General features: G+C 41.1%; 1 protein-coding gene across 1 annotated transcript in view; it reads right to left on the bottom strand.

Annotated features, from left to right (window-relative positions):
- Nucleotides 1-13,425, bottom strand: part of SNTG2 (syntrophin gamma 2) — a 1,048,529-nt gene that overhangs the window by 295,600 nt on the left and 739,504 nt on the right. Inside the window, exon 11 of the mRNA XM_069728000.1 lies at nt 2,659-2,697. Coding sequence (XP_069584101.1) covers nt 2,659-2,697 — 39 coding nt within the window. The remainder of the gene's footprint in view (nt 1-2,658; nt 2,698-13,425) is intronic.

Genomic DNA, 13,425 nt, shown 5'->3' with positions numbered 1-13,425 from the left:
CAGCGAGGAAAGGAAAGGGTAGGACCTGGTATAAGAAAGATGCCCTAAAGTGGCTACCAGGTACACATAAAATTGGCCATTTTTATGCGCTAAATGCTCTAATTTTTCATATTTCTAGTGCAGTAATGCAGTTCAATTATTGTGTTTCATGTTTGCATGCTTCAGCACTGCAGTGTGCTGCCTTATTTACTTGACTGTATACCAGGAGTTGTAGGCCTAACTTGACATTTCAGCTGATTGCTGCACTAAGCTTGGTGCTATAGTCATGTACTGATGGTGGTTCTGGTGACATTTACATTTACTAATGATCGCACTGGTGTTGTATTTATTTACTATGTTTCTCATGAGGTATTCATGTACTGATGGAGGTTCTGGTGGTGATACAATAATGTACTGATAGTTCTGATGAAACATTTATCTACTGATTGTTATTCTAGTGCCATCTTCATATACTGTTAGTAATTCTGTTGCCTTATTCTTGTATCAATGGTGATCCTAGTAACCTAGTTATTTACTAATGATTAGTGTTGAGCGATACCGTCCGATACTTGAATGTATCGGTATCGGATAGTATCGGCCGATACCCGAAAAATATCGGATATCGCCGATACCGATATCCGATACCAATACAAGTCAATGGGACATCAAGTATCGGAAGGTATTCTCATGGTTCCCAGGGTCTGAAGGAGAGGAAACTCTCCTTCAGGCCCTGGGATCCATAGGGATGTGTAAAATAAAGAATTAAAATAAAAAATATTGATATGCTCACCTCTCCGGCGGCCCCTGGACATCATGCTGCTAACCGGGAGGCTTCTTTGTTTGAAATGCGCGCCTTTAGGACCTGGGAATGACGTCCCGGGTTCTGATTGGTCGCGTGCCGCCCATGTGACCGGCACGCGACCAATCAGAAGCCGTGACGTCATTCGCAGGTCCTCAATTCCTAGAATTAGGAGTTTTTGTGAATGAGAATGACGTCGCGGCTTCTGATTGGTCGCGTGCCGCCCATGTGACCGGCACACGACCAATCAGAAGCCGCGACGTCATTCTCATTCACAAAAACTCCTAATTCTAGGAATTGAGGACCTGCGAATGACGTCACGGCTTCTGATTGGTCGCGTGCCGGTCACATGGGCGGCACGCGACCAATCAGAACCCGGGACGTCATTCCCAGGTCCTAAAGGCGCGCATTTTAAACAAAGATGCCTCCCGGTTAGCAGCATGATGTCCAGGGGCCGCCGGAGAGGTGAGCATATCAATATTTTTTATTTTAATTCTTTATTTTACACATCCCTATTGATCCGATACCCGATATCACAAAAGTATCGGATCTCGGTATCGGAATTCCGATACCGCAAGTATCGGCCGATACCCGATACTTGCGGTATCGGAATGCTCAACACTACTAATGATGGTTCTGGTGCCATATTTATGTAATAGTGATGATTCTGATGTTCTATTAATGTACTGATGATGATTTTCGTTTCATATTGATGATGGTTCTGATTATGAATATGTGACGAGAAAAAAAACTATCACTACATGAATATGTCAAAAGAACCACCATCCGTACACGAATGCATCACCAGAACCACGATTGGTACAGGATTACGGGACCAGAACCTCCATCATTTTGTTTCAAACTGTATTTGGCGCAAGATGGACGTAAAAACCATAATATGTAATACTTTAGCTATAGCGGGGTCTGTTTAGTTTCCATTAGATTAGCCAAATACTGGAAACCTTAATTAAAAGCAAACAATCCCCATCATAGCTAAGCTACAGTATATTTGTTTCCATGATCATCATTGGGTCTGATATTTAAAATATGGGATGAATATTATTATTTGTTTCTAGTGTTGCGTAAATGGTCTGCAAAAACATAAAGTACACCCATTTACTTTTGCTAGAATTTTTAGGTGAAATAGTTATCAATTGTAGTAGAGGTGGTAACCCATCAGAATGGAAGGAGGGGAAATGCATTGGTGGACCTGTCACCTTAGTCCCTGATCCATTCATTTAATTGAGGGCTAAGGCTTCATCTGCCTACGTCACGAAAATACCATGTCCCACCCCTGATTCCAGCAGGTGGAACCTGGATTGATAGGACAATTATGTCCTATGTTATCAATATGCTTTAAACGCTGCAGCTAGGTAAACCTCTTTAAGTATACATTCTTGGCAGTTGAAAGGCAGCTAACTAAAACGATCAAATAGTTCACATGACATCTGTAGATCTTCACGTATTCAATATCTCCCTTTATTATAACAATAATTTATATGTTCTTTGTGATTTTCGATAGAATTGCACATAAACGTATGTATGGAGATTTTCATATTACAAGATCAATGCTTATTTGTAGAGATGAGTGCATCCAGTCCAACGTCCAGGTCAGTGCTATGTGGTGTCTGGACAAAAGGCTCACATTTCTAACCTTACAGAGTCCCAGAGACTGCAATTGATTAGTCCTGGCTGGTACAACGCCGTCTATGATGAGCCAGGCCTGTCTAATCATAATCCGGGTCCGGGATGCTGTAAGGTAAGGTAAGAGATTCACGGCCTCCTGTCTACTCGTCACATACCAAACACCTGGACATTGGACGGGAGTCACGCTAATCGATCCACTCATCTCTACTTATTCCATTTTTTCGGTCACTGACCTGATCAGATGGTGAGTAGCATTTGTTAACCATTTTCATCTGCAAAACAAAAACAAAACAAAAAATGGTTAATTCACTAAAATAAAAAATGTATTTAAAGCATACTTGTGTGAACATTGCACAAAAAGCATAAGCATCAATTAAAACATTGTCTGTACAAGCAAGGTCATATTCAACAGAGAAGGGACAAGAAAAAAAATGTAAAAAGAAATGTCGATTTTTGCTGTTGTTTTTTTTTTTTTTTTTAAATTCACCCTCTCCTTTGGTTCTCCAGGTGCCCTCCTGCTTAATCTACCCATTTGGGCTAACTGTAATATTTCCAATTCAGGATGTATTAAGCAGATTTCTACTAATAATGTTACATCTTAGACTATAGTAAGAAGCATGAAAGATAACACAGTATCTTTCTTAGACACAGAAATACTCTTAAGATTACATTTTTATGCATTTTTTCAACATTGTAAAGTTTTACCTTTTGATGTACGAGATATGAGTAATAAAATGAGAATTTATGAATTTTTATTCACACAACGTGTTAGTGACTGCTGCAGATTTGTAGAATTATTAGACCATGCTGAGTTTCTTTTTCTTGGCTTGTTTGCTTTGGAATACAGTATTTTTCCTTTGTTGCTGCTAAGGGGATCTGTCACCTTACAGTGTTGTCCTGCTTCAGGGGAGCATAGCAAATCTTTGAACCCAAAGAACATGAAAAAAAATACTAGAAAAAAATAAACTGATATACAGTATGTTGACCAATGGAAACCTAATGTTAGGGTTGGTGGAACGCACCGAATATATATTTATTAGAAGTTGGTGCATTCGCAACCCGGGATCGACCGTGCAGGAAAGCACCTGTAGCTAGATATGGCGGTACAATATAGTAGTATAAACAGACTCTGTTACTTCACAGAGTCTGTTAGCAAAGATAACACTGTGCCCTGTTTGGCTCACAGAGGCATACAGCTACTTAGTAGAGCAGATGTGGTCATGCAGTCAAATGCAAACATGAAACTCCTTGCCGGAGGTGCCAGCATTCTAGGGGCTTATTTCAGCCGGGTCCCTGACTGCATACAAACATGACCACACTGACGCTGAGCTCATACAAAAATTGATACTAGCGCATGGACGTGCGGTCATGCGCACCTCTTATAGCTGCAGCACGTACTGGACCTTCCTAGAAGGACCAATGAGAGGCTGCCACAGACATTGAACACCTTCAGGACCTTCCTAGAGGATTTGCTGCAGTACCTGAGCATGTGACCCTTGATCTCCAATGAGAGATCTTACCCTGGGCATGCTCAGAAGGGGAAAAGTAGGACTTAGTCCCAAAGACGTCTGCTCGCTGACCAGTACTGGCAACAATGGCAGAAGCTGGAAGGACAGCAGTAACCCTTCACACAGTGTCAGACTGAGCATGACGCTGGGACTGATGCCTCCGCTGAGCAGGCTACACTGCAGCAGGAGAAGAATGGGAGACCACAGCGGAGATGGCTCGAGATTCCCCCTGTGCAGAGGCAGGAACTCGACCCCCAACACCTAATTCTTTATATTTTTAAGCAAATGAATATTCCTCAGTCCTTGGCCTTAGCTGAAAAAAAAAAAAGTGACCCCAGATTCCATCAGGTCTGATCCAAAGACACAAATCTTGTACTTGTACTGTAGGGTCTCAAGCTACAACATGTATTATTGTGTACTGGTCTTCCAATATAGAGTAGAATGTATGGTATTTTTCGGACTATAAGAAGCACTTTTTCCCCCAAAATTTTGGGGGAAAACAGGTGTGTGTCTTATACTCAGAATGTACTTACAATTAGCGTGGTGGCAGCAGGAATTGGGCGATTCCTCCAGTGGTCTGATGCTGCAGTGCGATGATCTCATTCCCATCCCAGCCTGATGAAGCTGTTGCAGAAAGTTTGGTGGTGGTCAGTGGTGCCGGGGTTCCGGCGACATTTTGTGGAAGCCTGGAGCCCCCACACTTCCATTGCCTCAATGCTGTGGCCTCCTGGAAAATGTCCACCGGAGGTAACGCATGCCCAGATTGAGATCTCGGCATCGGGATCTCGTCCCGAGATCTCGGAAGATGAGATCTCGGTGCTGAGATCTCAATCTGCGCATGTGCTGCCTCCGGTGGCCATTTTCCCAGAGGCCACAGCATCGAGTCAATGGAAGTGCGGGGGCTCCGGGCTTTCACAAAATGCTGCCACATCACTGAGCACCTCCGAACCTGCAGCACCAGCCTTGGGATGGGATTTCCCAGAGACCACTGCATTGCGGTAATGGATGTGCAGGGGCTCTGGGCTTTCACAAAATGTCGATGAAGCTCGCGCACCACCAAGCACTTCCGAACCTGCTGCACCAGTCTGGGTCAAATCATTGCTGGACCACCAAACATCCCCTGTGACTCCACTCCACCAGTGCTGCCAATCCGCCCAGGGTAAGCTGAATTCAGAACTGTAAGACGGACCCCCATTTGAACAATTAATTTTTTTCCCCGTTTCCTTCTGAAAATCTGGGGTGCATCTTACAGTCTGATGCGTCTTATAGTCCAAAAAATACAATACTTTTTAACCCCTTTAGACTCTAGATGCTAGCTCTGTCTGCAACCCCTTCACTGCCAACCTAATAGCATCATAGGTTCTCGATCACCAATTGGTAAAGCAAAGAATAGTTTGGAGACAGGTGGTTCTATCCTTCATTCAATTATTTACATGTCCTTAAAACACAAATACAACATGGAGTTTATGCATATGGGTGCAGGGGAACCCTTCTAGACTCCCTGAACCTTCTGTGTGATGAAGACTGCACAATGCCAGTCCATCTTGTCACCTGTGTCAGAAGAAGATAAGCCTGTCCTCCACTGGTGAGGATATACTTTGAGGGTCTGAGAAGAGACCAAACAAAGGCAGAGATACAGTAAATGATCGAATTCCTTAGGGTACCGTCACATTTAGCGACACTACAGTGTTATAGACAACGATGCCGATTGCTGCAGTGTCGCTGTTTAGGTCGTTGTGTGGTCGCTTGAGAGCTGTCACACAGACAGCTCTCCAGCGACCAACGATGCCGAAGTCCCTGGGTAACCAGGGTAAACATCGGGTTACTAAGTGCAGGGCCGCGCTTAGTAACCCGATGTTTACCCTGGTTATCATTGTAAACGGACGTCACCGCTGTGCTCTGCTTTACGGCCGGCCGGCGCTGACACAGTGCAGGGAAGCTGACGCCGGGGGACAGACACTGGAATATAAGTATGTACTGTTTGTTTTTTTTAACTTTTACAACGGTAACCAGGGTAAACATCGGGTTACTAAGCGCGGCCCTGTTTACCAGTGAACACATCGCTGGATTGGCGTCACACACGCCGATTCAGCGATGACAGCGGGTGCTCAGCGACCAAATAAAGGTCCTGATCATTCCCCAACGACCAACGATCTCCCAGCAGGGGCCTGATCGTTGGTTGCTGTCACGCATAACGATTTCATTAACGATATCGTTGCTACGTCACAAAAAGCAACGATATCGTTAACGAAATCGTTATGTGTGAAGGTACCTTTATAGCGAGGCCCCAATTGGGGGATTTTGAGTGAGATAAATGGTAGAAGAGGCGCTAATGATTTAATTTTTCATTTATTTTGAGTGTTCTTATCAAATGAACAAAAAGATGCTTCACAGGTGGTAGTATTAGGATGCAATGCACATGGCTTAATTGTTATGATGCACGATATGTATTGTTAAAAATTTTAGGGAGTATGACATGAAAATAAGACATTCCAAGTAAAGGACACTCTATTTTCAGAGGCTCTTTGTGGGCATTTACATTTTCAGGATCACTAAAAATAAAATCGTGTTAGACAGACCTGTATGTCTAATATTCAAAGATTCCATACTAACAGGGTCTGTACCAAAGGACTGACACTTAGCAAATTTGAAGGCAATATTCAAAAGGGTTTTAAAATGTAAGCCTGGAAATTATTGGTTGGTAAATTTAACTTGAGGGTTTTGTAAGACATACTATTCTGGAGTATCTCAATAAGAATAACCTCATAATCCAAAATCTACATCTGCTTTTGAGTGATTATTCTTGATAAACTAATCTGATCAGCTTCCATCAGGGGCTAAGTTAGGGTACCGTCACACAGTGGCATTTTGATCGCTACGAGGGCACGATTCGTGACGCTCCAGCATCGTAACAATATCGCTCCAGCGTCGTAGACTGCTGTCACACTTTGCAATGTACGACGCTGGAGCGATAATTTCATGACGTATGTGCGATGTAGAAGCCGTTGGTTACTATGCGCACATCGTATACAATATCGTGCACACCTTTGTTACACCATGCGATCATGCCGCCACAGCGGGACACTAGACGACAAAAGAAAGTTTCAAACGATCTGCTACGACGTACGATTCTCAGCGGGGTCCCTGATCGCAGGAGCGTGTCAGACACAGTGAGATCGCTGGAACGTCACGGATATATCGCTCGAACGTCACGAATCGTGCCGTCGTAGCGATCAAAATGCCACTGTGTGACGGTACCCTTACCTACTGAACCAAGATAATACCATGGGCGTTATCTGGAGGTTTCAAAGGTGTTTGAAACAGTTCACACAAAAGGTTGGTACATGAAATGAGAGTAATTAGATTAGCAGAACATGTGATTGGACTAACAACTTAAGGTACCTTCACATTCAGCAACTTTACAACGAGAACGACAACGATCCGTGATGTTGAAGCATCCTGGATAGTGAACTCGTTGTGTTTGACATGCAGCAGCGATCAGGATCCCGCTGTGCCATTGCTGGTCGGAGCTAGAAGTCCAGAACTTTATTTGGTCATCAGGTCTGCGTGTATCGTCATGTTTGACAGCAAAAGCAACGATGCCAGCAATGTTTTTACATGGAGCTAACAACCAGCGAGAACGATAAATGAGTCGCCGTTACGTCACTGGATCGTTCCTGCATCGTTCTGGTGTTGCTGTGTTTGACGTCTCTACAGCGACCTAAACAGTGATGCTGCAGCGATCGGCTCGGTGTCTATATCGCTGCAGCATTGCTGAGTGTGACGGTACCTTTAGTGATAGGAAATAGAGGGTGGTTATTAATATAACACACTTCTATTGGGACACAGTTACAGTGGGATACTACTGGGGTTAGTATTGGGCCCTCTCTTTTTGTTTTTGCTTTTTTATAATTTTTTAGAGGGCATACAGAGTAGTATTTCAGTTATTGCAGATGATACTAAACCTTGCTAGGTAATCAACAGAGAGAAGGATAATTTAATTTTACAAAGGGATTTATGAAATCTGTAGGTTGGGCTTTTGTGTTTTATTTAGATAAATGAAAAATTATGCACTTGAGCAGAGGCAATTAAATATATACTTAAGAGTTAAATGCCAAAACACTGAGTAAACACTGAGTAATGATGTCACTGAAAAAAATGTGGGTGTATAGGTGGATGGTAAACTAATATTTAGTGACCTGTGCCACTGCAGCTACTGCCAAGGCTAATATAAAAATGGGATGCATAAAAAGAAGCATAGATGCTCATGTCTAAGTAAATATACTTCTAAAGATGCTATTGACAGATGTTGCTAACAACCCATCCAATCCACACATGCAAATAAATCAAACCATAGATGTCTACACATTGTTATGTGTAATAATAATAATAAATGACACTTGGAAAAAGAATTAAACACATGCAGAAAGAGAGGTGGGAAAAGCCATGGAAATTCATGACGCCAGCTCAAATCAGTACTTAGAAAGCAATCTTGCCCTCTAATGAAGAATAATATCAGCTGGTTCAACTGATGGCCTATAAAAATGTGTCTGATTTCCAAGGTACCACACAAGAAACATTTTGATGGGTAAAACAAGTGAGCTGTCTCAAGACCTTTTCAACCTGATTGCTGCCAAACATACTGATGGCATTGTTTTTACAAGATGGTTTCAAAGAAAACAATAAGTAATGCACTCCATTTTTCTGTATGCACGCTCACCATGCAATACTCCAATGCTGAACAAAAAGGATGTTGAAGCATGTTTAAATTCTGCTGAACAACATTTAGATATACCCATAGTCCACAGTATTACTTATGGTCACTTCGATATACATAAACACATATCCTGGTGTGGTATCCCACACCGGGGAAGAAGTGAAAGAAAAAGAAATTATTTTTTAAATAAAAAAGTAAATTTTTATTACATAATTAATTATCATAATACAACAATAACATGTGTGAAAAGAACAATAGACAGGGGGAGTGGTGGAAAACACCAGACTACCACGGGAAGAGATAGCACCGAAAAAAGTAGTTCCTGTAAACAAAAATATTGGAGCTATGTAGCTACATTGAATCGACACAGCACAATGAAACTATGCATAATACACTAATGAATTGTGACCAGTAATATTATCATTAGGTCATAATAGCTTCAGCCAAGTTCTAGTAGGTACCAGAATATAAGAGATATATTTATACCAACCAAAATTCCCCAAAGGAATATACTAATTGTCTGGGAATCAAAGAACTATACATAAAGTATGGGGACTAACAATGCAAGGCTGGTATGCCAGAAAATGCAGAGATTGCTAATATATCTGGTGTGTGTGCTGAGCACTTGCACAGAGCCTACAGTGTAATATACCCAAAGCAGAAGGAATTCCAAGAGGGGGGTAATGGTTACCTGTAGTGTGGCTGGTATGTCTTGGGAAGGCCGGCTGTGTGGCATACAGGATAGCCGGTGCTATGGTCCCGAGCCCAATGGGTGAAGCTATTATGACCTAATGATAATATTACTGGTCACAATTCATTAGTGTATTATGCATAGTTTCATTGTGCTGTGTCGATTCAATGTAGCTACATAGCTCCAATATTTTTGTTTACAGGAACTACTTTTTTCGGTGCTATCTCTTCCCGTGGTAGTCTGGTGTTTTCCACCACTCCCCCTGTCTATTGTTCTTTTCACACATGTTATTGTTGTATTATGATAATTAATTATGTAATAAAAATTTACTTTTTTATTTAAAAAATAATTTCTTTTTCTTTCACTTCTTCCCCGGTGTGGGATACCACACCAGGATATGTGTTTATGAACAACATTTAGACAAACTTTTGAAATACTGGGAGAATATAGTCTGGTCAGATGATAACAAAATTGAATGCTTTGGATGCCATACTATACACCATGTTTGGGAGCCAAAAGATGCTACATATCAGTTAGGGGGTGGGAACATCATGGTGTGGAGCTGTTTTATTAGCATACCGCACTGGAAAACTTAATATAATTGAAGGAAATGCAGTTGCGGTTATCCAGATTGCTTGTGCACCTTTGTCTACCACACTTTTTCCTTCCACTCAACTATCCATTAATATGCTTGGATATAGCACTCAGTGAACAGCCAGCTTCTTTAACAATGACCTTTTGTGGCTAACCCTCCTTGTGGAGTGTGTCAGTGACTGCCTTCTGGATATCTGTCAAGTCAGCAGTCTTCCCCATGATTGTGGAGCCTACTGAAACAGACTAAGGAACTTTTTTAAATTCTCGGGAAGCCTTTGCATGTATTTTTTTCTTAATTATTCTAATTTACTGAGAAAATGACTTTCATTGGCTGTGAACCATAATCATCAATATTAACAGAAGTAATCAGTTGAAATAGATCACAGTTTGTAATTACTCTGTATAATATATGAGTTTCACTTTATGTATTGAAGAACTGAAATTAGTTAATGTTTTGATGATATTTTAATTTTACTAGAAGCACCAGTATCTGCATGCCACAGGTTGCAGAGAAAAACATTTAAGGTTAGTTATTAAAGAATAGGGTGCACTTGAGGTTTTTCAGGTTGAAAAATCAAAGAGTTAGTGGCAATCTTATTACAATGTACAATTATATGAAGGATCAGTGCAAAGGTATGTCTATCTTTTTTTGCGGAGGCTTACAACAGTGACAGGAGGGCATACACTACTTCTAGAATAGAGATCCCCAACATGTGGCTCACAGGCTATTGACATGTGGATCGCAGCAGCAGTAGAAAAATAGTGAATTCTTTCTGACACAAGGTGGAGGAGGAAGAGTATAAATGCTCTGATGGCCCATCAGTTGTCTCATTCTCCTCCTATCTGGTGGCATTACATTTCTTTGCCCAGCCGCTACATCGTTCTCCTAGTTAGTATTTCCCTCCCTCTTCATTCCTGTTTTTTGTCACTCCTCCTCGCTTGCTGCCTGCTTACCATTTTGAAGGAGGCCCCAGGCATTAGCTCTGCTGCTGTATTTTACAGCTTACATTGCCATCATCCACCACTATCCAATACAGAGAAGAATGGATCGGCGAGCTAGCAGTCAAAGCTCGATGCTTCCATGGGCTGGATAAACTGGAAGAATAGTGCTACTGTTATGAAAACTGCTGTGCTGTAACCTGCTCATTTTGGGTAGCAACCAGAATTTATCTGAGGAGAACATTGCATAATTTTTAGTGATGAGTAGTGTTGAGCAATACCTTCCGATATTTGAAAGTATCGGTATCAGATTGTATCGGCCGATATCCGAAAAATATCGGATATCGCCGATACTGATATCCAATACCAATACAAGTCAATGGGACACAAATATCGGAATGTATCCTGGAATGGTTCCCAGGGTCTGAAGGAGAGGAAACTCTCCTTCAGGCCTTGGGATCCATATTCATGTGTAAAATAAAGAATAAAAATAAAAAATATTGATATACTCACCCTCGGACGCGCCCTGGTTGTAACCGCTGCAACCGCCATGCTTCCCTTCCTAAGAATGAGCGCGTGAAGGACCTTCGATGACGTTGCGGCTTGTGATTGGTCGCGTGACCACTCATGTGACCGCTCACGCGACCAATCACAAGCCGCGACGTCATCGCAGGTCCTTCACGCGCTCATTATTAGGAAGGGAAGCATGGCGGTTGCAGCGGTTACAACCAGGGTGCGTCTGAGGGTGAGTATATCAATATTTTTTATTTTTATTCTTTATTTTACATATGATTCTTCTTCCCGATACCGATTCCCGATATCGCAAAAATATCGGAACTCGGTATCGGAATTCCGATACCGCAAATATCGGCCGATACCCGATACTTGCGGTATCGGAATGCTCAACACTAGTGATGAGCAAATATACTCATTACTCGAGATTTCCCGAGCATGCTCGGGTGTCCTCCGAGTATTTTTTAGCGCTCGGAGATTTAGTTTTTTTCGCCGCAGCTGGATGATTTACAGCTACTAGCCAGCTTGATTACATGTGGGGATTCCCTAGCAACCAGGCAACCCCCACATGTACTTATGCTGGCTAAAAGCTGTAAATCATTCAGCTGATGCGATGAAAACTAAATCTCTGAGCACTAAATAATACTCGGAGGTAACCCGAGCGTGCTCGGGAAATCTCGAGTAACGAGTATATTTGCTCATCACTAATAATTTCCTTTACAGTAGAAAAATACTTGCTACTTTGTGTCGGTATATCACATAAAATCCCAATAAAATATTTTTATCTTTGTGGTTATGACTTGAAAAATGTTGAAAAGTTTACGGGGTATGAATGCTTTTTCAAGGCACTGTACATAGTGTATTTTTATTCGTGTACGACCTGTGACATGGAACAACGCTTCCAACAAGCTCACCTTTGTTGCAGTTTGGCTGTTCCTCAACCCATTTCAAGGTTTCGACACATCTTTTTTGTTTCAATTAATGAATGTGATTCAACATATGACGGTGATCTACATATGATGGTGATGTACATATTATGGTGATCATTATCACCTGTTTGGTTACTCATAAATATATATATATAAAATAATTCTACAAATCACTGACTTTGTGCAAGTGCACCTAGACAAATTTCTGCTGCTTTGATGGAAAAATCAGTAAGTCACACCAAATATTGATTTGATTTATATTTGTATTGTGTTAATCGCTAAAACAAATCTATTATCACTTTTATTTTGTAAATTATTCTTTGCTGTATGTTTTCTACACCAGCCAAATACTTTTGCATGGTACTGTTTGGCAAAATTGACCATGACTTTCGTTTAACCAAATGGTTAAGTTTGTAAAAGACTGAACAATTCAGCTGAAGGCAAAAAAACATACTGTGTTGCTATTTTTTTTCTTTTACTATACTATATTTTGTGATCAGTAAAAGATCAAACAGGAGATGTTGTAACCTTGACAAAAGCTAAAGTGTCGACTTTGAATTTTGGAAGCACAAGTAAAACAGTAAGTTCTCTATTTTGAAACCGTGACATTTAATGAACACGGCAATGTACAGTATATCACAGTGTTGATACCTTCACATCAATATTTTTCAGATCTGATGGATTTGATTTTTTTTTTTTTTAACTAAGGCCATTCTCCATCCATCCATGGAAGAATTGCTTTAAGGAGCTTGATTTTTAACCCCTTAGTGACAGAGCCAATTTGGTACTTAATGACCAGGCCAATTTTTGCAATTCTGACCACTGTCACTTTATGAGGTTATAACTCTGGAACGCTTCAACGGATCCCGCTGATTCTGAGATTGTTTTTTCGTGACATATTGTACTTCATGTTAGTGGTAACATTTCTTCGATATTACTTGCGATTATTTATGAAAAAAACGGAAATATGGCGAAAATTTTTAAAATTTTGCAATTTTCAAACTTTGTATTTTTATGCCCTTAAATCAGAGAGATATGTCACGAAAAATAGTTAATAAATAACATTTCCCACATGTCTACTTTACATCAGCACAATTTTGGAAACAAAA

This window comes from Ranitomeya imitator, chromosome 5 (genome assembly GCF_032444005.1).
Source record: "Ranitomeya imitator isolate aRanImi1 chromosome 5, aRanImi1.pri, whole genome shotgun sequence".
NCBI classification, from domain to species: Eukaryota; Metazoa; Chordata; class Amphibia; order Anura; family Dendrobatidae; genus Ranitomeya; species Ranitomeya imitator.
The sequence above is the reverse complement of the archived record's forward strand: the minus strand, read 5'-3'. Positions and strand labels throughout refer to the sequence as shown.